The sequence below is a fragment of the Ursus maritimus genome, unplaced genomic scaffold (genome assembly GCF_017311325.1).
Source record: "Ursus maritimus isolate PB19 unplaced genomic scaffold, ASM1731132v1 scaffold_5, whole genome shotgun sequence".
Taxonomy (NCBI): domain Eukaryota; kingdom Metazoa; phylum Chordata; class Mammalia; order Carnivora; family Ursidae; genus Ursus; species Ursus maritimus.
This window is the reverse complement of record NW_024426663.1, coordinates 38,954,301-38,977,637: the sequence shown is the minus strand read 5'-3', so window position 1 is coordinate 38,977,637 and position 23,337 is coordinate 38,954,301. Positions and strand designations below refer to the sequence as shown.

The window sequence follows — 23,337 nt, the reverse complement described above, 5'->3', positions numbered from 1 at the left end:
ACCATGCTTTACACTGCCTTGGAGTCCAAAAGCCACCCATCTCAGGTATCTGCAGAGAAAGTCACAACCTTAAGTGGTAAAACACACAAGGAAAGAATCTTGCAACGGTGAGACCTGCAAAGTAGACAGTAGGATTTAACTCTCCAAAGGGCCGTAGTTAACAGCGTTACCTGATAAGGACTTAGAGGAAGTGTGTCTCCAATAATGAAAGACACAGAAGAAGACTTGAAAACATGAGACCAAAGAGAGTATGTAAAAAGACCAAGCGCACCTGGAGAAGGACTCAAAAAACATTCCAGAAAGGAGAAGCAAAAGAATCACTAAAAATAAAACCAAGTGGCTAGATTATACAGAGACAAAAAGAGTAAGCTGGAAGGTGGATATGAGGAAAATGCCAAGAATTCAAAAGCAAAAGGTAAAGATGCAGGAAATAGAAGAAGAGGGTTTAAGACAGGAAAACTCGAATGCAAAGGTCCAACATATTTCTAATCAGAGTTTCTGAAAGAGAATAGAGAGAAACGATACCACGGGACACGGGGAAGGAAGGGGACTGGAGATCTTAAAAGCAGTCGGGAAGAAAAGACAGGACCTGTGGAAGAACTGCAGTTGAAGTCGCCGCAGTTCTGTCCACGATAGAAGTTGCAGCCAGGGGCCCAATGGAGGAAAAGGTGTAGCAGAGAGCGAGCACGCGGTAGATGTGCAAGAACCCTTGCTGCAACCCTCAGCTGACGGCTTCCTTTGGAACTCGATGAGCTCTTCGCAGGTTACACAGACGCATCTGTCTGTGCCCCTCAATGCAACCCAGGGTGGGCATATTTCTTTTAATAGTAGTTTAGGGTTTTTAAAAAGGTTTTATTTATTTACTTGAGAGAGAGAGAGGGAAGGAGGGAGAGCGCACAAGCAGGGGGAGCAGCAGAGGGAGAGAGAGAGAGAGAGAAGCAGACTCCTGCCTGAGCCAGAAGCCCCATGCAGGGCTCGATCCCAGACTCCGGGACCATGACCTGAGCCAAAGGCAGACGCTTAACCGACTGAGCCACCCAGGCGCCCCAACGTAGTTTAGTTTTTATCGAGTTAAACCAGTTGGTCTTAACTAAAGCTGTTTTACCCTTCAAACAAGAAGCTGGAAGTAAAAATGCAGAAATATTTTAATGCTTATTGAAAAATGCAACGGGAAAAATTACACTGAAGTTTTAGAGGATACAAACTAAAAAGAAATTAAGGAGTGTATAAAAGTGGTAGGAACCAGTGCCAGAAAAAAAAAAAGAATCCGACCTGGGACTTCTTTGCTAGAAAATAGGCAAAGGGTATGGACAGACGGCTGGAATAAGGAAACAGAGAAAATATTCAATTCTGCTAATAGTTGAAAAAAACACGTTAAAACAAAAATATAGAGTTGTACATACTATAAATCAGCAAAATGTCGAAAAATGATTACAGCCAGGTCTGGTAATTCTGTGGTAAACCTGGTATACTTAGATATTGCTAGAGGCATAGAAATTTATAGTTACCTAATTAAAGTAAAAACTTCCGTTCTATAGTCACGCTAGCCTACTTTGAGTGCCCAAAGCCACATGAAACTAGTGCCTCTCATACTGGTCAGCACAGAGTATTTGCATCGTCACAGGGAGTTCTGTTGAACTGGAGGATAGGGGACAGACACTGGAGTGAAGTGATGGGTCTCTGAACGTGAACAGCTGCCACTGTACCTGGTGACTTCAAGCTGCTCTCCAGTTCTTCAAGTGTCTCCAGCATATCAATCAACCCTCCCATTGATATGTTACCCAATCTCCTCTTAAACACTTGGTCTTTTCAGACTTATGTTTCTAATCTAATAGGTATGAAATGATATTTCTCACTGATTTAAATTTGCATTTTCCTGATTATTAATTAGGTCAAGTATTTTTTCATGTATTTATTAGCCTTTCATATTTCCTCTTCGGGGAGTTTCCTGTTTGTTTTTTTTTTTTTTTCTCCACATTACCCTGTTGCAATTATTTAAAATGGGAAAATGTTGATGATATAGTGACAAGTTTTAAAAAAAAAGAGCAAGTTCTTATTCTTTGTTTTCTAAGTCTTCCTCTTGGCTCCATGTGGACAGAGTGCTTATTTTTCTTTATCCCTGCTATTATTTTTATTTCACATTATTCCCTTCTGGTAGAACACTGTGTGCTTGACCTAAAAAAAAAAAAATCTGTGTATGTGTGTGTGTATGTCTGTGTGTGTGTGTCTGTGTGTGTCTGTGTAAAAGCGAGGATGGAGCAGTGAGGGAAAAACATTTCGAGATTTGTATCTTTAATTAGACTACATGTTTAAATTGCAAAGGAAACTGGCTTTCATAATTCAAGTAGAAGGAAATGAATTCGTGTATATTGCTTGGAGATTTCACATATTCATGATGTGGAAATTAACTTAAGCACACACTAGTCTAAGTAGTCAACTTGGAAAAGAAATGACATTCTTTAAAGAAGTGGAACGACACTGTTTAAAAACAAAAACAAGAAGAGAAATGGTGGTGTAAAAATTGAACAGAAATTAATTCCTGCCCAACCTAAATCCTTGGGGAAAATGGGCCGTGTTCCCTAGCATGTTTCACGGCAGCAGCATTGGCTTCCAGCACGTGGAACCTTCCACACTAGTGAAATGCAGCTAAGTTCCCATACGTACCCCCACAGATTTGTCCCCTATTGGTCCTTTCCCTCTGTTTTCTATTATTCTTTCATTTCCTGTCTAGATCAACTTTTCCAATTTCCCTGTTAACGCTCTGCTGAACGGTATTTCCCAGCCCTGGTACAAGCGCTCTTTACAGCAGGTGGGGACAGAACAAGCAGGATTTTTACCCTGAACAAAGACAGACAGGAGCTGTCCTTCTCCCTGCTCACCGAGACCGCAGGCCCTTAGTGATGCTGCAGCCTCGCGTCCTCCAAGCAATTTTCGGACATTTATCTGCCAGGGATCTCCGGCATTTTAGTAGCGTGAGCTGGACTGCGCCTTTGTACGTTCTCTGCCTTGCCCACTAGCTTCCAAATGAGCATCCCTGTAAGTGACTTGCTCAGAGCAGGAGGCAGAGAGCCTCTGAGTGTATTGCTCCTGCCCTTGCCCTTCCCTGGAACACGGTGGCCTCACCACGTGGGGCTCTCTGTGAACTCACATACTAATTTGTAAAGTGGGTGTTGCCACATTTCCTTTGATTTGCAGTCAGATGCCAGTTCATTCTAAGGGTGTTACGACATGAGTTATGGGACAGGAAATGAAAGAAGGCCACAGTGAAGTAAAATCTATAAAACAAGACGTTTTTAAAATGAGGATAAAACCGGGCCCAGTAAAACCTGGAGCGTGAACAAAATACGATTTGCGACTTGAATGCACACCCTTCAGGAGGCCTCTCAGAAGAACGTGCCAAGCAAGGCTTGACTTCCCAGGGGTGCTTGTGATGCAGGAGGCCCTATCGCTGCGGTCCTAGAACCTCCCATGGTCTTCCATCTGCTTAAGTTGCGCTACGGTGTGGGTCTGGGTCCACTTACTAACATTTCCCTAATGTGTATCCTGAATGTTACCTGAAAACATTGTTCTCCCCGTGGGCCTGAAAGGTGCCGGGATGTTTCCTGAAGCTACTCTTTTGTGTAAGACAGTAGGATCTGCAGCTGTGTGTCATGATTTGGGGGCACTCTATAGGGTCGTCTGCTTTAAATATCAGCCTTACCGCTGGCACGCTAACATTATTACTGCTTTCCTTTGGATGCTGGATGCCTTCCCTAGAGGGTATGGCTGTAATTAAAGCTATCCTATTGCTTCACAAAGTGTGGTTCCTGAATCAGCTGGGAACTTATCAGAAATCAAATAACCAGGCTCCAGACTAGACCCACTGAACTGGAAACCCTAGGGACAGCGCCCAGCGTTCTGTGGCTTCACAAGCCTTTCGGGTGATTCTAATGTTCATTCAAGTTTGGGAGCCTCCGATTGAAGCCCGTGAGCTTCAAAGTGACATGTGCAAGACGATCTGAAGGAAGATACTAGAACTTTGAATTTCATAGTCTCCATTTCTAATTTCAATTTTTTGTGCATTTTTATATATGTAACATGTATTGCTGCATATGTATAATTTATCAACAAATACATATGGGATATTAGGAGTTCATGTTTAATTTTGTCATCGACAGGGACGCATGATATACAAAGTCCGAAGACTACCTGTATAACATTTAAAAACACTTATGCTTTAAATCCGACTGAGCTGTTAGCCACCAATAATGTCATACATTTGTCTTAATATATTTTTCTCCTTAGTTCTAAAGTGCTTTGCACGTAATTTATAGTGCTTATTTCTCCTGTTGTGCAGAGAACTCTCACATTCCCAGTAAAGTGAGAAAAAGAGGCCTCTGTGTTGTATCCTGGACTCTCTGCCTGTCCTTGAGCAAAGGAGAGACCAGTGATAGCCCATGAACAGCATCAATGGCACCTTCCCACACCCCTCAGTGCATTCATCAGATGCGCGTGCAAGAAAGGGTACAAAGAGCTAGAAAGAGGATTCTGTGCCCAGTCCTTGCCATGTCCTTTTCCCATTCCCACTGCTCTGCTTAGATGGAGGAATCTTTGGGGTCTGGGGAAGCACTCTGTGCTCGCCCCTCTCTCCCCCACACATACCAGCTTGCACTAGCCCGGCGGGCCTCCTGCGTTACACACTTACGCTCCCTTTGTCTTATGTATTCCTGAGCTACCCAGAAAATACCGCTGTGCACTTCTTATAAATGGAAAAGTGGAGGAACTAGGAGTAGGGCTGGCTTTTAAGCAAAGAAAATTTAGGAGCTCAACAAAGAAAAAGAAAAAAAAAAAGATTATTTCCTTCTTAGCATAATATGTGCATAAAGTACGCTCTCCAAAACTGTGCATGGCACAAACAAACACATAAATATAGCTCGGTTCCTGAGTTCTAGTACATAGCCGCTAAAAGCATCAATCCAGGTTTGAGTCTTATCCCCGCACTTCCTATCTGTGTGACCTTGAGGAATTCCCATAACTCTCTTCAGGCTCATTTCCTGAGCTCTGTAAATTAAGGATAAGGATACTACGCACTCCATAGACTCATTGTGAGAATGAAATGAGACGTAAGAGCTTCGCATGGTATCTGGCACATGATCACCTCCCAGGAAAGGTGAGCTATGTTGTATGTTGCTAACACTGAATCAAATGCCAGAAAGGAGTAAATCGTATTCCTGCCCTCAGGTCTTTTGTCGGTGAAGCTCACAAACCCTTTTTTTTTTTCCCCTCGCTCAGGCCAATGATCTTACATAACCTATGCGATTTTGAAAGCCAAAAGTAATGCCTTTATTGGAGACACTGACCTAAACATTCGTTAATCGCGATTTCCTCCCGCCCATATGTCTGTCTGCCTGGAAGAGCTATTTTTGCTTTTGCGCCGTAACTACTGGCCGAGGTGCCGAGTCCTTTCATTTCGTTTCACCTAACGGTACATTATACTTCATCATTAAGAGAGAAGGGGGAAATTATACGTAGATCTCCGCACGGGAGCCATTTAGTTGAAAATTCGATGGCAGTAAAATGATACTGGAAGGAAGGAATAAAGACTGCAAGTTTGCTATCACTGTTTAGAAAAATTAATTTGTCTCAGAGGACACTTAATAGCATGTTATCATCAAATAAAAACACCATAGGATAATAACGGAAGATTCCATGAATTCTGGAAAAAAGGACTCCAGAAGAGGTAACACTTTCCTCTTTTTCTCCCAGATTCACCTTTTGTGAATAATGGGAAATCACTAAATATGATTTGAATTAATAAGGAAGAAGAAGGTCTGTGACAAAGGCATAAGGATGTCGAGGCGTAAAGTGCAAGAACTGCTTCCCTGAAACACTTCTGTTCATTTGTGCTTGTTATAATCACACAATTCCCATATATGGCTTGACTTAAATATTTTCAGTACTGTATGAAGTAGGTATTACTACCCTAATTTAATATTTCAGGCAGCAAGAATTTGAGGAACTTGCCCAAGGTCACAGTTATAAGTCATGAAATTGAGATATAAACCCCAAACTGCTTACGGCTTCTTGTGGAGGATGGAAAGGGGCCTTTCTGTTCCTCTCTTTTCCTTCTTCGAGAACATCTGAATTACTGCAGGCAAGTGGACCCCTTGCTCCGCACTCACATCACCACTGCTCTTCCCTCACTGACTAGTGAAGTCCGTCTGTCACACGGACTCAGATACAGGGTCAGCCGTGAACGTTCAGTTTGATCCATTTCCAAAAACAGGGGGCGAGAGCCTCCAATGAACCAGGCACTATGCTAGGGGTTTGGAAACCAGAAATAACAGATAAAACTTCCTGCTCCTGAGGATCTCAGTCTGGAAGGAAATAGACCAAAATGATACTAACGGATACCTATGGCATGGGGCTAAGTCATCTTTTCCTCTTTCTTCTTACCTGCAGAGAAGGTCTACTAATACGTGTTACCTCTACAGAATAGCTTAAAGAAAGGAAGGGGGGGCTAAGGAACTGATCTCTCCCAGTGAAATGGAGCTGAAAAGGCAGAGCCGGCAGTGTAACTCCAGCCTTCTGACTCCTTACACCCTGGAGGCACTGTGTTGTTTAAAGCCACTTTGGGGGACTCTCTGAGAACCCGCTATGTATCAGACATAGCTGTTAAATGTTAACGTCTGTTAAATGTGGGACGTTATAGAGATAAATAAGATAAACTTTCCAGTGGAAAACTGGCAGATTATGATATTTTCCACATATACAGATACTGGTCTCATCGGTTTGCATGAAGCTTTTGCCTTTTTTTTGCAGCAAGAAGCTGTTACATCCATCTAGAAATGCGCACGGCCATATTGGCATGAAGTGTCATCTTTTGAGAGCTCTGCAAAAAACACAAATTATCACTGCATGCCAACAGAAAGAATAACCCCACAGAATCCTACTGGATCTAATATTTAAAGCACCTCTGGTCTTGGGTAAGAGTCTGAAGCTGCAAAAGTAAACTGAAAAATGCTCAGGAACTCTTCACGCTTCTCAAAATCCTTCATATCAATGCAACAATGACCCAGAGGGCTAAACTGAAGTTCTAGCACACAGCAGAAGCTCTGTGTATCTGCTGCTGTTATAAGATGAAAAACAGATACCGCAGATGCCAACTTTCTGCCCTAATCCTGAATCCTCCCCAAAGAGCCTCCCTGGTTTAATCCTTTTATGAGGCTAAAAAAGAATAATTTCAGGCCTGTATGAGCCATATTTTGGACTCTCGTTGTCTTTTGCCACCCTTCACACCATCACCCTAAATAGCTTCTCACGTATAGGAGGAGGCCTTTGGCACTGACAACAACGGATGTGACCATTATTCTCTACTATACAACTGATACATCATCATTACTTATTCAAGTATTGATCATTTCGTGCTGTTACAGTTAAAGGAGATGAGTTCTCAAAAACTCTCTTTTGGATAAGCTGAAAGAGTTAAATTTGGTCAGTCGAGTTATCTAAGGTTATTTTAAGACTGTGTTATCATTTTGGCTAGATCGATGAAGCCCATAGTTTTAGCTAAAGGGAAATAATGACATCCCCTAAATTAATGACATGGTCAAGAATGAAGGGCTGAATGCCATTTAGATAAACCAACAGTTGAATATACTGAGCCCTAAAATTCCAGGGGATAAAAGCAGGAATTAACTGCAAGCAGCAATTAATGACCCAGACTTTGAATATAATGAAAAGTAATGAGCTGAATTCTTTCCAGTGTAACACACGATAATTGAATGATAATTGACCTTTGAAGATCATTCGTATCAGGTGAAAACAGTAACCATTAGAGGATGAAAATCTTGATTTTCGATGCAAAAAATATTTCCCAATTATAATGTGAAAACGTAAATATGCTTATTTAATTTAAATATAAATATAGATACGTACACACGTATCTATATTTAAAATTAAACCGATCCTAGCTAAAGTCAGGGGGCTTGGGCTTTGTTGGAAGCACGTAACCCCCTGCTGATTGTCTTCCCAGCAGAGAGTCAAGAATCCAGGACTCAGGGGTGCCTGGGTGGCACAGCAGTTAAGCGTCTGCCTTTGGCTCAGGGCGTGATCCCGGCGTTATGGGATCGAGCCCCACATCAGGCTCCTCTGCTATGAGCCTGCTTCTTCCTCTCCCACTCCCCCTGCTTGTGTTCCCTCTCTCACTGGCTGTCTCTATCTCTGTCGAATAAATTAATAAATAATCTTTAAAAAAAAAAAAAAAAAAGAATCCAGGACTCAGAGTCTATCAGCCACACGCCTCTGTCGGCGAGTCTGTCTGAATCCCAAGATCTGGGAGACCAGGACCTAAAGAACTGTTTGCAGACCCCGTATGACTCCCAACCAGAGACCATAAAGAGAAAAACATTGCGAGAATCAGAGAGGAAAAATGAAAGTTCCAAGAGATTCTCAAGCCAAAAAGGATACAGGGCGGGGAAGCAGGCCAAGACATTTCATTTTGGAGAGTGAGGAAATATTGCTTTGTAAATGTTAGCTTTCCCCTGATCAATAAACATGAGTCTCAGGTATCATAATGTGCAGCCCGTGAACTCGTTCAACCTCTAACTCCCCGAGAACTGCCCAGAAAGTCCCTTCGCAATCACCACAGAAGTCACCACCTCTTCCCACCCCTCCCCAGGAATGNNCTTACACAGTAACATTTAAAATAAATAAAAGATGACTTATAATTCAATAGTCATATTCTTAGTCTTCTTTATAAGTATCCCAATGTCAGGAAATTGATAGCTACTGATTTTCTAAGTGTTTAACTACAGTTTTTACTCTTTAAATGGAAAAAAAATGAGTAAGGTGCTCAGTAATGCTACCCATTATTTATCCACTCTCCCTTCTGGCTCCTGGGGAAATGTCAAAGGTCCTGCCAGAGGGCAAACCAGAAGCCGCAGGCAAATGGACACCAGAACACGGCCCTAAGTCAGAAAAGCGGCCGGCCCCTCTGGCTCCCAAGCTTTGCATAAAGGTACCTGAAGAAACCACCCACGGATAATTAAGGTGCACGTCAGATTTCACTTTGCTGTTAAAAGTCAAGTTTCATTTCTAACTGAACCCATACAGCTTCAGGGCAGTCTGATCCCAGGTCTGGTTCAGTGGTGAGGGATACCGGGACCCCTGTGTTCCCATGGCATGACCTGCTGGCAAGGGAGGGGAGTTACTGCAATGACTTCTTCAAAGGCTCCTGGGGAAACCAAACTTGCTAGGACTCTCTAGGAAGAGACTGCAACCGAAAGCACAAGTTTCATGAAAACTCACCAAAGAAAGTTTATGAGAAAAATGGAGACAAGAGGGAAAGTCAACTGTTATACACATAGATACCTTGAAAAATGCCTTGCTTCAGTTCTTCTAATTAACTAGGCTCCTCTTTTTTTAAAAATTTTTTTAGAGATTTTATTTATTTATCTGAGAGAGAGAGCATGAGCGGGGGTGGGCAGGGGGTGGGGGGGGCGCAGAAGGAGAGGGAAAGAGACAAGTAGAAGCCCCATTGAGTGCAGAGCCTGACCCGGGGCTCAATCCCAGGACCCTGAGGTCATGACCTGGGTCAAAGTCAGAGGCGTAACCGACTGAGCCACCCAGGCCCCCTAAATGGGCTCCTCTTTTTATTGCAATGCTTATTTTGGTATAAAAAAAAGTGTAGTCATTTAGTGGGTGCTCAGGCCCTTTTCTGTTTTTATGAAGTTGGCTAGACCCTGTAATTATGCTTAAGAATTTGAAACCTAAAATAATAACTGGGACATAGATACACACACACACACACACACACACACACACACACACACTTATGCCTCCTCTGTCCTCTAACTATCCATTGATCACTTACACTATGAAGCCACCTTGAGTAGTCTCCTTCACGGAAAATCTAGGAAGGCAGGCCTCTGCACCTGTCACAGCCTTTGACCCAGAACCAGGGTCTACTGTTGTTAAATGGAATCCATCTGAGGGGAAACCACTGGGGGTACTCAGAGACCTCCTTGGGTAAGTCGCTTAATCCCCATCCTCCCTAGCTATTTGCTCTGAAGAATAAAGCAAAGGATATCATCCCCTTCCCTCATGCCGTTTGGCTCCCTGAGTCTTCCCTTGCCGGCAACAGAAGTGATTCTGAAAAGAGAAACTGGGATCTATCTGCGGCAAGCACGAGTCCTGGTTTCCGTCTCCAGGAGCTGGCAAACCCCAAGTGTTCATCTGTCATCACCCAAGTCTGTGAAATGCTAAGGGGTTGTCAATGGGGTCACACCTTTTTTTCTCAGCCTAATGGCATGTTTATTTAACCAAAGTCCATATTTGGGAACTGTAAGCAAATAAAGAATGTTACAGAATAACAGATAATTTTTAAAACCAAAGACTACACTCCAGCATAAAGCTACGTAAACACGACTTTGATGTGTTAAGATGGGTGGCAGCCAACTTCGAACAATCCTTCACAGCTCTTACTTGTTTTCCCACACATGATCTCATTGGATCCTTGCAAGCCCCTTGAGGTATTTCAGTCACGACAGCCGTTACCCCTATTTCTCAGCTGAGGAAACTGAGTCTCAGAGAAGTTAATGTGGTTTTCCTAGGATCACAGTTCTAAGCAGCGAAGTCTATATTTAGAGCCGAGTTTTCTGACTCCAGACCCACTCTGCTGTTTTTATGCCTTGCTGCCTTCAACTGAATATACAAACCATGACACTGGGCACAGACTTTCAAAACAACAAGCATTTTGCTGGTTTTTAAAAAGCTGGTAGCAGCTGACTAGAACACCAAAATCTGGCAACCTCAACCAAAGAGCGGACAGACACAGGGCCAGAGCATTTCCCAACTAAAATCCCTAGTGTGTCCACTCCGGAACTTGACCTTCACACTCAAAAGCTTGATTTGTTCAATTTATGCCATGTAATAATTTGCGGAACCATAAATCCTTGCACGTCAAGTAAATACCATCATCTAGATTCTACAATTAAATTCTATTATACTTGCTTTACCGCATATCGACTTGTCTGTCCATTCCTCTACCCAACCAGCAACCCGTATTATTTTTCTGAAGCTGCAGACATGAGTAAAGTTTGCCCTTAAATAGGTTGGCTTGCGTATCATTCATTAGAGTTCAACTGTTCTTATTTTTTTAAGTAAAATTTGCATATAACCAAATATACAGATCTTAAGTGTACCATCCAACAAGTTTTGCCAAATGTATACACCCATGTAACTCAAACCTCTATCTAGATACGGAATGTTACTCCCACCCCAGAAAGTTCCTTCTCCTCATGCCCCTTCCCAGATTCTCTCCTCACCACTATTCTAATCTTTATCACTGACAGTTTTATCTTTCTAGAACTGCATATAAATGGGGTCATACAGTATTTACTCTCTGGTGTAAGGATTCTCTCACTCAAGATCTTGTGTTTGAGATTCAGTCATGTTGTTTTGTGTATCAGGAGTTTACTCCTTTTAAATGTTGAGCATTACTCTATTGTAAGGATATACTGGTTTCTTTATCCACTTTCCTCTAGACGGACACCTGGGCTATTTGCAGTTTTTAGGTATTCTAAATAAAACTACCCTGAACAGTCTTATAGAGATCTTTCTGTGAATATGTTTTCATTGCTCTTGTTAAATACCTAGAAATGGAATTGCCAGGTCATAAGTCTGTATATGTTTAGGGTCATAAGAAACTTCCCGAACCCTTTTCAAGGCAGTTGTACTGTTTTAACTCCCATCGACAATGAGAGTCTCTGTTGCCCACATCATCAGCAACATCTGGCATTTTCAGTCTTTTTAATTTTAGCCGTTCTGCTGGGTGTTTCTCATATTACTTTCTGAATTACCAAACAAGAACATCCTCCAAGCATATCCACACTTGCATTATCCAGGGGCATCTCGGGCAGTATTTATATTTCTATCCCCCTGTTACTATACTAGGTCAGGCTTCTGAAGCCGTGTGATTAAGACATCAAATCTTGATTCTCCTCCTTCAGGAGTTGATTGAAAGATTCATTATTTGACAGTTATTTAAATGCTTTTGTCTTCAACCTGAGCTCCAAATCACTGCATATTGTTGAAGTTAATCTTTAGGACGTTTTTCATTAATACTAAGACTTTCAAATTCATCAAAATGACCAGGTTGGCTCTTGACTTATGCTCAATAGAAAAATAAGTAAATAAGCACAACCTAGTCACTCATCTGTCAAATGCCTTTGACTGAATTCAGTGGGCACCACCACAGGACAGGGGTGACTCTCTTAGACCGAAGCTTGTTATGAATAAGAGTGAATCCATTTAGATGAAGCTTAAGTGATACGTGGTAAAGTTATCACCCAGTTAAATTGCCTCCAGTTGCTGGAGGGAGTCATAGGCCTAATTCTTTCTTAATGCTATTTCTTCCTCAGGCCTTCTAATTGATCCTTAGAAAGTTTTCAAGCTTTTACACTGCTGTTTACTTGGGTTTTGCCGCATTCTCCCTGCTCTAACTTTACCTCTTATTCGTTATGAAAATAATCTACACGATCTTAATGCTTACCAAAAATGTATTTCAGGCCACTGCGTATAACCTTAGACATATTATAAGTCATCTGACATGCTGTCTTTTAATGAACATTTAGTGATCAAGGCATCTCATGAAACACTAACATGAATGACATGTTAACTTTTCCACTGCTCTTTCACTAACTTCTTCCTTCGTACTTCGATTTTCCAAGATATTACAGGATACTCTGCAAGGACACGTTTGAATTTTTGAACCGGGAAAATGATAATGCAACCTTAATATCGATTAATTTCTGTTGGGCAGATTATATTTCTGGTGGAAACTATTCCGTTCCTTCCCGTAACATCTAGCAAGGGCAAAACGCTTCCACGGTTTCGAGAATCCCCCCTGGTGACAGAGGCGTTAGGGAGATGGCACCTGAGGGAATGTTATGAATTAGGCATTTTAATCTCTGTCCTGACTTGCCTTTTTCAGGAGAACTAAGTACACAGCGTTATCGCTCACTGTCTAGCTGTAAGATAATAAAATACACTGGTTCTTATGATACCTTAACATGGTAATCATTTGTTTAAATTACACAAAATGTCACGTACATATGACTTTGCATATTTTGGGAACTAACCACTAGGCACATATTTTGTACTTCTGAAAATAAGAATACCCATGACTTGAAATGATATTACAGTGACTAACTGTCCCACACAGCAAATGTGCAATAGATACCACAGCTTTATCATAGATTTCTTTTCTTTTCTTTTCTTTCCTTCCTTCCTTCCTTCCTTCCTTCCTTCCTTCCTTCCTTCCTTCCTTCCTTCCTTCCTTCCTTCTTTTAATGTGTGCCTGTGTGCCGCCAGGGCCAATGTTATACACAGGTGAAAAGAGGCAGCTATTTTGGGATGATGTAGCAGCACAGGAGAAACCTGCCTGCCTTAAAATATTTTTTCCTCTAGCCTGCCTTAGGGATGAGACACTTATCTTCAGATTTTCCTATCAAAATCAACGTGTTAGCAGGTAATATACAAACATCCCTTTTTACTATATGAACCGTTAATGCCCGCTATTCCTCCAGAGTCTAGCAGAACCTTGAAGGGATGGAACACAGTCAGAGACATTTTAAAGGCTGCAGATATGAAGTAAGGAGACATTGAGGTGGAGGTGGAGGTGGAAGGGGCGGGGAAGAACCCCGGGGAGCAGGAGGACAGCTTCAGGGTGAAAGGCACCTGTGGGAGGAAGCTCTGAAAGAAAATCCGGGACTTTTGCAAAAGAGACACTTGTTTCCAACACTGGCCTGGGGCTGGACCCATGAGACACAAAGGAGAAACGAACGTTGTTAACTAACGTTTTCTGGAGAAAGCCAAATTTTGCATGTAAGCTCTTTTGAGGCACTTTGTTCTGACATAGGAGGCAGGCGTCGATAGTACTGAGGCAAAAAATGGTGCGTTTTTCTGTTACATAAGCCAGATAGTTAGATAAACTCTGGTTCATCTACTAAGTATGGAAAATGAAAATTGATTATCATTGTAAAGTGCTGCGTAAATGCAAATTCCTTTTACTGTGAGTTCAGAGCTTAAATACAAATCAAGTCATCATTCTTTTCTGATAATTGCCCCTCACATTTTGCCAGCGACCACTTTATAAAGGAATCAAATCCAAATGCTGCATTACTTAATCAGATTTCATTGCATTCTAAATGAACAGGGACAGAAGTAAAGATAACACATTAGGACACGTGACAGAGCTCACTTGTAGGCTACTTCCATTTCTAATGTATCTCTAAATTTAGTTTGCTTTATTCAACACATGCTATTTTAATGCCATATAAAGAGTTTTAATGACAACTAACTATTCCCTTAATAAAAATAAAAGTGATCACCCATGTTTTATCATATTCCCATTTATACATTTTTTAAAAGATGTTATTTATTTATTTATTTGAGAGAGACAGAGACAGCATGAGCAGGGGAGGGGGGAGGAGGGGGAGACAGAGGACAGGGAGAAGCAGACTCCCCGCTGAGCAGGGAACCCCGACAGGGGCTCAATCCCAGGACCCCCAGATCATGACCTGAGCCAAAGGTAGATGCTTAACCGACTGAACCACCCAGCACCCCCCATTTATACATTTTATCATAGTCAACAAAGGCTCAAGGACTTCAGAATAAATTTTAGAGCATAAGTTCAGTAATTAATTAGCTTTACATTGTTAAGTATAATTATTAGAATTGTATTACTTTCCTTTTTCATAAAATTTTTATGTTTTCATTAAAATCAGTTGGCCTTTCATAAATTAACCATAGCAAACAATAAAGAAATATCCTTCAGACTGAGACAAAAGACCTTGATCAAAATAATTGATATCTCGGCTCTCTAATCATATTATTCTAGGGCCTTCATATTAAAAAGCTCTCCTAATTGGTAATTGAATAGCTCTTCGTTAGTTTCTCTAAAAATAAGAGTTTTTAATCTCTTCTTGCAGGCTAGGAGAGTCTTATGACTTAAATATATTTTGGAAATTTGTTTCAATGCTTAAATGGAAAATGTCTGACACTTTCAATTACTTAAAACATTTATGATTTTAAGCTCCCAGCAGAAATCTGCTACTGAAAGGGGAAAAAAAAATTAAGAGCTATAGTCAGAAAGACGCTTATGTAAGAACTGTGACATTGGTCATTGCTATGAAAGCAGGAAGTCCTATATTTTACAGACAAGGCTTAAAGGAATCTTTATCAAGCATTTTCCCCCCTCGGAGCAGAGACAAATGGCTGAGGAGTGACATCTCGAGACATGCTCACGGCTTTTCTCCCTCGTTCTTTCGCAGCCCGGAAGATGGTGAGATCCATCCGGAGATCTGTCGGCTCTATATCCAGCTACAGTGCTGCTTAGAAATGTACACAACAGAGATGCTCAAATCCATATGTCTGCTGGGGTCTCTTCAGTTCCACCGAAAAGGTATGTGCCTTTAGCGTACCGCCATAAACACTGACGTTACACAAAAGCTTCTCTTTTCCAAAGGTCTACAAACACCCTGTGTATACGCAATTAGAATGGATGTAAACGTTCAGGAAATGTCTGATACACACTAATAAAAGAAGTCGATACCAGGACCAAGTGCCTAAGAAAACCCATCATCTTGAACAGAAACTGTGGTAGAAACTGTTCTCGAATGTATTATTTTACCACTTGTGAACATGACTTTGGTTACAAGCCGCACCGTGAGCAAAAATATATAACAGTCTTACTAGGGGTAAATGCCATCCAAGACTGCTGCTCTTTCCCTAAATGAATTTGGCTGCAAGAAGACAAATTACATATTATGTCTCAAAGATTTAAAAATAGGGGGAACTCAACCAACAATAGGGAGGCGTATGAGTAACAGAAAAGTCTCGTTTTTCTGGACTTAAACTATAAAGGAATATATTGGCTAAAATGGCTGAAACGTCCTGAGACCGCAGGGACTTTAGCGTGGTTTCATCACTCTTTCGACTCACACGCTGAATGATACTCGGCCTTCTCCGGGGTGTTGGCTTTACCCTCACACTGCTTTCCCCCACGTTAGCAAAGTGATTCCCACAGTTCCAGGCATCGCCTCTGCATACGAAAAGATCCATAAAGAGATCTCTCCCCACTAGAGACTAGAAAATGTCCTGAGCTTCATTCTGATTGGACCAGGTTGGATCATGGGTCTATACTTGAACCGACTGCTCTAGCCAAAGGGATGGAATTATACCGATTGATTTAGGCAATCAAAGTCCATTCCTGGAGCTAAGAGAGGAGCCCACCCTACCCAACCAGCGCCCATTACATGATGGGAGCAGGTGGAATAGAACAGATGGTGGGGAGGAAACCACAAGTTTCTGTTAGTGGAGGATTCAAGCTATATTTTCTTTACTCACTCACTGCACAATAATTTATTGGAAAGTTCCTGAATGCAAACACTTTTTGCTTGAGCTCAAAAGAATAGGATGGTGTGTAGAAGGTGATCTTTGTCTGTGACTTAAATCCAGAGAGGGTAACCCCTGTAATATTCAGGGGAAATCTTATAGAAAGGGGGGGGGCTTGAGCTAGGTTATGAACATAAAGTTCAAGTAGGGAAGGAAAAAGAAGGACCTTGCAAGGGAAGAAGTTAAAGTAGAGATTTGAAATCAAATGAGCATGGAATGTGGAGGGAACTAAATGGCATGACAAAGTACTTGTAAAAATCAAATCTTGTGTATTCACGGATATATGCACAAGGCAGAACTAAAAATAGGATTATGCTACACTGCTCCAGAGAGAGGAGAACATTTTCTTGAAACATGAGTATTTCTTTTTCCTTTTTCCCTCTAAAGGCAGAACTTTCAACAGTTTTCTTCTTTACTTCTGTTATTACTGCAAGTGAATGTGTTTGGAGAGATGAGCTCCTAGACACTCCTGATGCCTGATGGAAAACTCAATACTCACATACACTGATGCCATTCAAACAAGTTGTCCCTGGCCCAATGTCCTCACTTACCCTATCTGGTTTCAATCTCTCTCTCTCTCTCTCTCTCTCTCACACACACACACACACACTCTCTCACATACACTCACATACAGAGTATTATTTTCACTCTTTTTCATCATGGTTGAACAAAACAAAATAGTTTTTCCTGCAGTCTGCACTGGCTACTCTTAGATATTTTGTTTCATGGCCACATTGCCACTGGAATCGTCCTCGTTGATGACACGTCCGTAACACCCAGTGTCCTCCACCTCCACTCTCACTCTAACTCCTTGGGGTCCCACCTGGTCTCCTGCCATCCACTCCTATTCTGTCTCTTCACAATTGGCTTTTGAAAGAAGGACTCTCCTCTGCTAGCTCTCTGTTTAGAAGTAAAAGGTAAGGGCACCTGGGTGGCTTACTTGGTTGAGCTTCTGCCTCTTCATATCAGCTCAGGTCATGAGCTCAGGGTGGTGGGATGGAGCCCTCAAGGAGCCCCCTCAGTGCAGAGTCTACTTGTCCCCTCTCTGCCCCTCTCTGTTTCCCTCCCTACTCATGTACTCTCAAAATAAATAAATAAAAAGGATTCCCACATCCCAGTTTGTTCCTTATGGTATCTGGTCTTGAGCACATAAGTAAAAAACACGTCACCTCTTAACTGATCAGTTCATTTGGTCTTCACTGCCTCCTGTCTTCACTGTCAGTCTCTGATCCGCTTCCTTCCCTGCCTCTTCTTTTAAAAATAATTCCCCCCTTGCTCTCTGCTCTAGTACCTGGCCTTCTATGTACAACTCTAAAAAGAATCTGCCTGATAACGTCTTTTATTGCTCCCACATGTAGGATTAAGGCTCCGCTTGGGCATCTATTTTATTCTTCTAAAATCAGTATTACTTAAAGCACAAATCCTTAGACAATCTGCTTCACAATTATCCAGGATGCTGAATAACCGTGCAGGCTCATGGATCCTGCCCACGACCTACCGAATCAGAATCTCTGGGGGCACTCCAGGTGATTCTGAAACACAGTGTAGACTAAGGGCCCTTGCTCTACCCTTCAAAACTAGAGGAAATCACCCCACCATATGAATACAAATTAAAACTTCCACCTCCTCACCTTGCCATCCTCTCGTCACTTAAGTATATGCTTTCAATTTTGTTCTCTGCTTTCTTCTTTATCACCCAAGGTGATGAAAAGCAAACACCAAAGCAGTAGGTCCCTCTGATGAGCGAGAGCTGTGACTGCTCAGGCTTTCTCCGCCAGCCCTTGAAGCGACCTTGAAATCAAGCTCCGTTCCGAAGTGGGGCCTCTGCACCGGCAGCACCCGCATCCCTTGTTAGAAATGCAAATTCCTGGGCCCCACCCTAGACCTACCGACGGAAACTCCCCTCAATTTACTTTTTTGCTGCTGGACAAAAATTAAAAGAACGATTCATGGAGACATTTCTTCAACTGAATACATTTGTAACCTTCTCTAATCACCATCTAGAATCAGCAAACAATACTTCTCTAGTCTTTTCAAGATGGTGTATATACCATCTACCCCTGGCCAGCCTCCTGTGCTTCCAGAAAACCCCTCCAAGAGCTGACTGTATTATGGATTGTTACCTCTGTCTGAGTACCCATAGAGGTAAGGCAGTGAGGAAAAGGGCATTTTCATGTTAGTGAGACATCTTCAAACTAGATGTAAAGAAAATAGTCTTATTTAAAGTTTAAAAACAACACCGAAAATGGAAATAAGTCACTAAAAGTAGGCCCCAAGGAAAATGTCATTAAACCAGAGAAAATAAGGCACTAGCAAACACGTATTAAAATACACACTGGACAAATACCCTGAAAATTTATGGAATGCAAAATAAAATACTAGCTCTTGGGAGAGGGATGGTTCCATTAAAGAAATCATTTTTAATTTTCCTGGTCCCATTCTTGTATTACACTTCCCTATTTCTTTATTCTCCCCACTCATTTCCTCATTACACCTAAGAGATTAACCCTATAATTGTTTTCAACTCCTGGCTTGTCTGTACTGTTCACTAGTTTATATTCCCACCGTCAGGACGGCATAGAAAATGTCAGCTGATATCACTAGTTTTTGTTTTTTCTTTCTTTGGTATCATTGGAAACTGGAGAGTAACCTGTGTCCAGAAGCCTCCAGCTAATACACAATAAGTATATGACATCTGCTGCTACCAATCTGGAAGGCCCTGGCTGAAAAGAAAAGAAACCACGTTCGAGCCTCACTTTGAATGTAGAGATTACTTAAAAATAAAATCTTAAAAAAAAAAAAAAAAAAGGAGGAAATATATCTGTAGACCACAGCACAAGAGGAGGAAACTTTAAGAGTTGGGCAAATTAAGAGCTGTAACATGCACCTTGTCCTGGAAACGTACAGTCTATGTATAATAGCAGACACAGGGGAATCAGCAAGCCGAAGCAGTCTTACAGCATTGAGAACAAGAAATGGGGAAGGGGTGGGGAAGAAGGCTCTGCCAATGTGACTTACTATGAAATGGAGTCAGGATGTGTGATTAAGGAAAAATATATAAAGTCTTTATTTTTTTTAATTTATTTTTGAAGATTTTATTTATTCCTGAGAGAGAGAGCACGAGTGGGGAGGAGGGGCAAAGGGAGAGGGAGAAGCAGACTCCCCGCTGAGCAGAGAGCCCGATGTGGGGCTCGATCCCAGGACCCTGAGATCATGACCTGAGCCCAAGGCAGACGCTTCACCGAATGAGCCACCCAGGTGCCCCATAAAGTCTTTAAAAGAGCAATGGAGTGGAACATGAAGTGTAGGTGACTCCAAACTTCAGGCAAGGTGGTAGAGGCAGCAGCGGGAAGCAATCCCCTTCCACCAGATATACACAAATCTGTCTGCCAAGATTGAAGATGGCAGATAACGTATTCTTCATCCAAACACGGTGGTATGTCTGGTGTGGCTTCGGGCTAGGGGAGTTGCCTGTCTAGAAGATTTAAGTCCCTTCATTCAGGAAATCAGTAGTCCTTGGAGTCTCAGGAAGAGACTCCCATTCTAGTCTGTGACACTCGAAATATCTTTGTGCCTGGAATTTCTTTCTGGTATGTTTCTTCTAAAGTATGATGAAAAATCGTATTTGGATAACTTTTAGGTTAGCTGATCTCTTCTCGCTCTGTGTGAGTGTTACAGGCTGGCCATTCCCCTCTACGTCACTATTGCTTTTCCATCAGGGAAAAAGAAGGAATTATAACCGAAATCACCCAGTTTGGCCATTTTGTTGCTGTTGTTGTTGAGATTAGATACTGAAGCCAAAGTGTTTCACAGTTAGGTGGACTTTTAATTTATTTTCAATTCTAGTTACCTCATGGCTAGCACCAAAGTCCAGCAAGTACTGTGTATCACATTGAGTTTTACCATTGTACTGAGTAGGCATGAGCTTACCCTTTGGAGAAAAGGGGCACACACGGTCACTGCAGGAACAAAGAGGATGGTGTTTTATACAGGCTCAAATCATTTTAAAGCTCCTTCAGTGAGCCTGAATTTAGTACTGAATTTAGTAGTACTAAATACTACATTTAGTATTATTTTCCTCTCCCAATTAAGCCAATTAGAAGTACCCTTGGTCCTTAACAGTATCTTCAGCGAAGCTTCACGCTCTTTCCATGCACCATGCTTCTGCATTTCTGCTGTCTCATTAAGTCTCACTGGTTCAGTCTACTTGGAAATCTTTTATAATTTACAAGATCATGCTACTGCCAAAAAGAAAGAGCAGGAGGAGGAGGGAGTGGTGGAGGAGGAGGAGAAGAAGAAAAAACAGCAATAAAATGCTTTTCCTTTTTCATGGCCGACAAAATTAAAGTCAATTACAGTAATGTGAGGTAAAATCTAGATTTAATAAAGGCATTGGGTTGTACCACGTAGCGTGTGGTTCTGAAGAACTGTTTGTTTCAAGAAGATGACAGATGGGAATAATTTTAGTCATTTTGTAGTTTCATATTCTAACACTTAAAGTTGTCGGTTGGACCACTGCTTGGCAGACTGTAATTTCTATGTTTATAGTACAAAATAGTTGCTCTCTCTTCTTCACACTTAGGTAGGTAGGCAATCTTTTCCCATAAATGAGTCCATGTAACGCACTGACCATCAGTGCCTGCTGCCTGCCTCCCGATGAAACGAGATTGCAGGTCTCATTCACTCGGTTGGCAGAAAGTGGAGCCAGATTTCTAAAGGAATTGAATGATCCTGCTATTTTGACCATGGCTTTCCTCTCTCTCACACTCTCTCCCCATTCAATCCGTTTTGGTGACATGGCCATTCTCAAAGGAGCAGAGACAATAGAACACCCCAACGCAGCTCCCCTTCCTGTGTGAACTTGAGCTTTCCATCTGTGTTTTCGTCTCACCTTGCTCTGTCCGTGGCCCTCTCTGACTCTGCTCCACCACTCGGACCCAGATTACAGCAAAATTGTCCCCAAGTCCTCAGAGGGTATAATGTAATCACAAAGGGAAAGGACAGAGGAATGTTAAAAGTTGAAAAACCTTAATTCAAAATCTAGTGGAGGCTGAGAGCTCAAGATGCTATAATGAGAAATTAATGAACTGCTATCCAGCAAAATACAGGATGCACTCAAGACAAAGAATAGAATATGAGCCATAAAGACTCCTAAGTATTCAAGCCCCCTATTAAGAAATGTAAAGGAGGGGCGCCTAGGTGGCTCAGTCATTAAGCGTCTGCCTTCGGCTCAGGTCCTGATCCCAGGGTCCTGGGATCGAGTCCCGCATCGAGCCCCGCATCGGGCTTCCTGCTCAGCGGGAAGCCTGCTTCTCCCTCTCCCACTCCCCTTGCTTGTGTTCCCTCTCTCACTGTCTCTCTGTCAAATAAATAAATAAAAATCTTAAAAAAAAAAAAAAAGAAATGTAAAGGAAATGACCCACACCAATAAAAGGAACAAGCAATATAAAAAGAGAAATAGAATACAGCCACAACTTTATTTTCCAAAGTAATGAGGCAACTGATACTAAAATAGAACAGCAGGTTAGAAGAAATGAAGCAGAATGAATCGTAAAACACACTATGATTCAAATTCTGAGTGGAAACATGCATTCAGTCTTTGAACAAAACTTTAGTGAGCAGCTATCACATCCAAGGCACTGCTCTAGGTGCTAGGGGACTTTAACGATCAGGGCTGAAGAGATCCCTGTTACTGTGGAGTATAATCTAATGCAGAGAAATAGTAAAAAAAAAAAAAAAAAAAAAAAAAAAAAAAAAAAAAGAATAGAAAAAAATTCAAATGTTCTAAAACTCCCAAGTATTAATAAGTGCAATGTCAGTAATGTTGCAATTAAAATAAAAAGAGCGTACTCACTTCGGCAGCACATATACTAAAATTGGAACAATACAGAGAAGATTAGCATGGCCCCTGCGCAAGGATGATACGCAAATTCGTGAAGTGTTCCTTTTTTTTTCAAATAAGTAAATAAATAAATAAATAAATAAAATTTAAAAATAAAATAAAATAGAAAGAGTGATACAGAAAGTGACTGGGTGGCTAGCCTAGAAGGGATGGTCAAAGCTCTATGAGGAGAGAGCATTTAATCTAAGATTTGAATGACAGGAAGGAAACAACCTCACAAACACTTGTGTCTGATGCAAAGAATCCAAGACTAGAACAAACTTGTACTGTTTGAAGAATATAAACATAACCAGCTTCTGGAATCTGTAACTAGGGTCATCTAGCACCATCTATTACTCTCTCTGGTGTCTTCATGTGCCAAACAGTGAGTAGGGCACCATATTAAACACCTTTTGTCAAAGTAGATGTCAGCTGAGGACCAGGGTGATAGCCATAACAATAGCTTCCACTTACTGTGTATTTTCTACTGCCAGGTGTTTTATGCATGCTCCCTCAGTTTATCCTCAACTGTTATTTCCCCCAAAGCTGAAAGAGATAACTTGCCCAAGGTCACACAGCACATTAATCCCACTGCAGAGTTCCGACTGTTCCACCACACGAGACCATTTCCCATTAAGCTCCATTGGAAAAAGGCAAGAGAACATATGAAATAGAGAAATAAAAAATGGCTGTATGATTGACTGAATTTTTTCCACAGATTTGACTTATTTAATGCTTAGCGTACATATATCAAAATAACACATTTAATGGCTAAAATCCATTATGTATTTAATTTCTTACCAAAATAACACTAAGTTGGAAAGTTACTTCTAAGATGGGAGGAAAAGTTAACTCCATAGATTATTTAGTGATTTATAAATTATATTACTTTGGGTGAAGAAGAATTCTGATAAACTATTATATTTAGTAAAATAAAATAAAATAAAATAAAATAAAATAAAATAAAATAAAATAAATAAAATGCAGCATTTGTGATCCAAAGGGAGCATGATTCAGCC

The 23,337-nt window shown here is 41.4% G+C and overlaps 1 protein-coding gene and 1 non-coding gene across 2 annotated transcripts in view; both read left to right on the top strand.

Annotated features, from left to right (window-relative positions):
• Window positions 1-23,337, top strand: part of LOC103663638 (regulator of G protein signaling 7 binding protein) — a 100,068-nt gene that overhangs the window by 44,384 nt on the left and 32,347 nt on the right. Inside the window, exon 3 of the mRNA XM_040622234.1 lies at window positions 15,315-15,445. Coding sequence (XP_040478168.1) covers window positions 15,315-15,445 — 131 coding nt within the window. The remainder of the gene's footprint in view (window positions 1-15,314; window positions 15,446-23,337) is intronic.
• Window positions 22,284-22,390, top strand: LOC121100871. Its single transcript, XR_005832653.1, has one exon. It is a non-coding gene; the product is annotated as a U6 spliceosomal RNA (small nuclear RNA).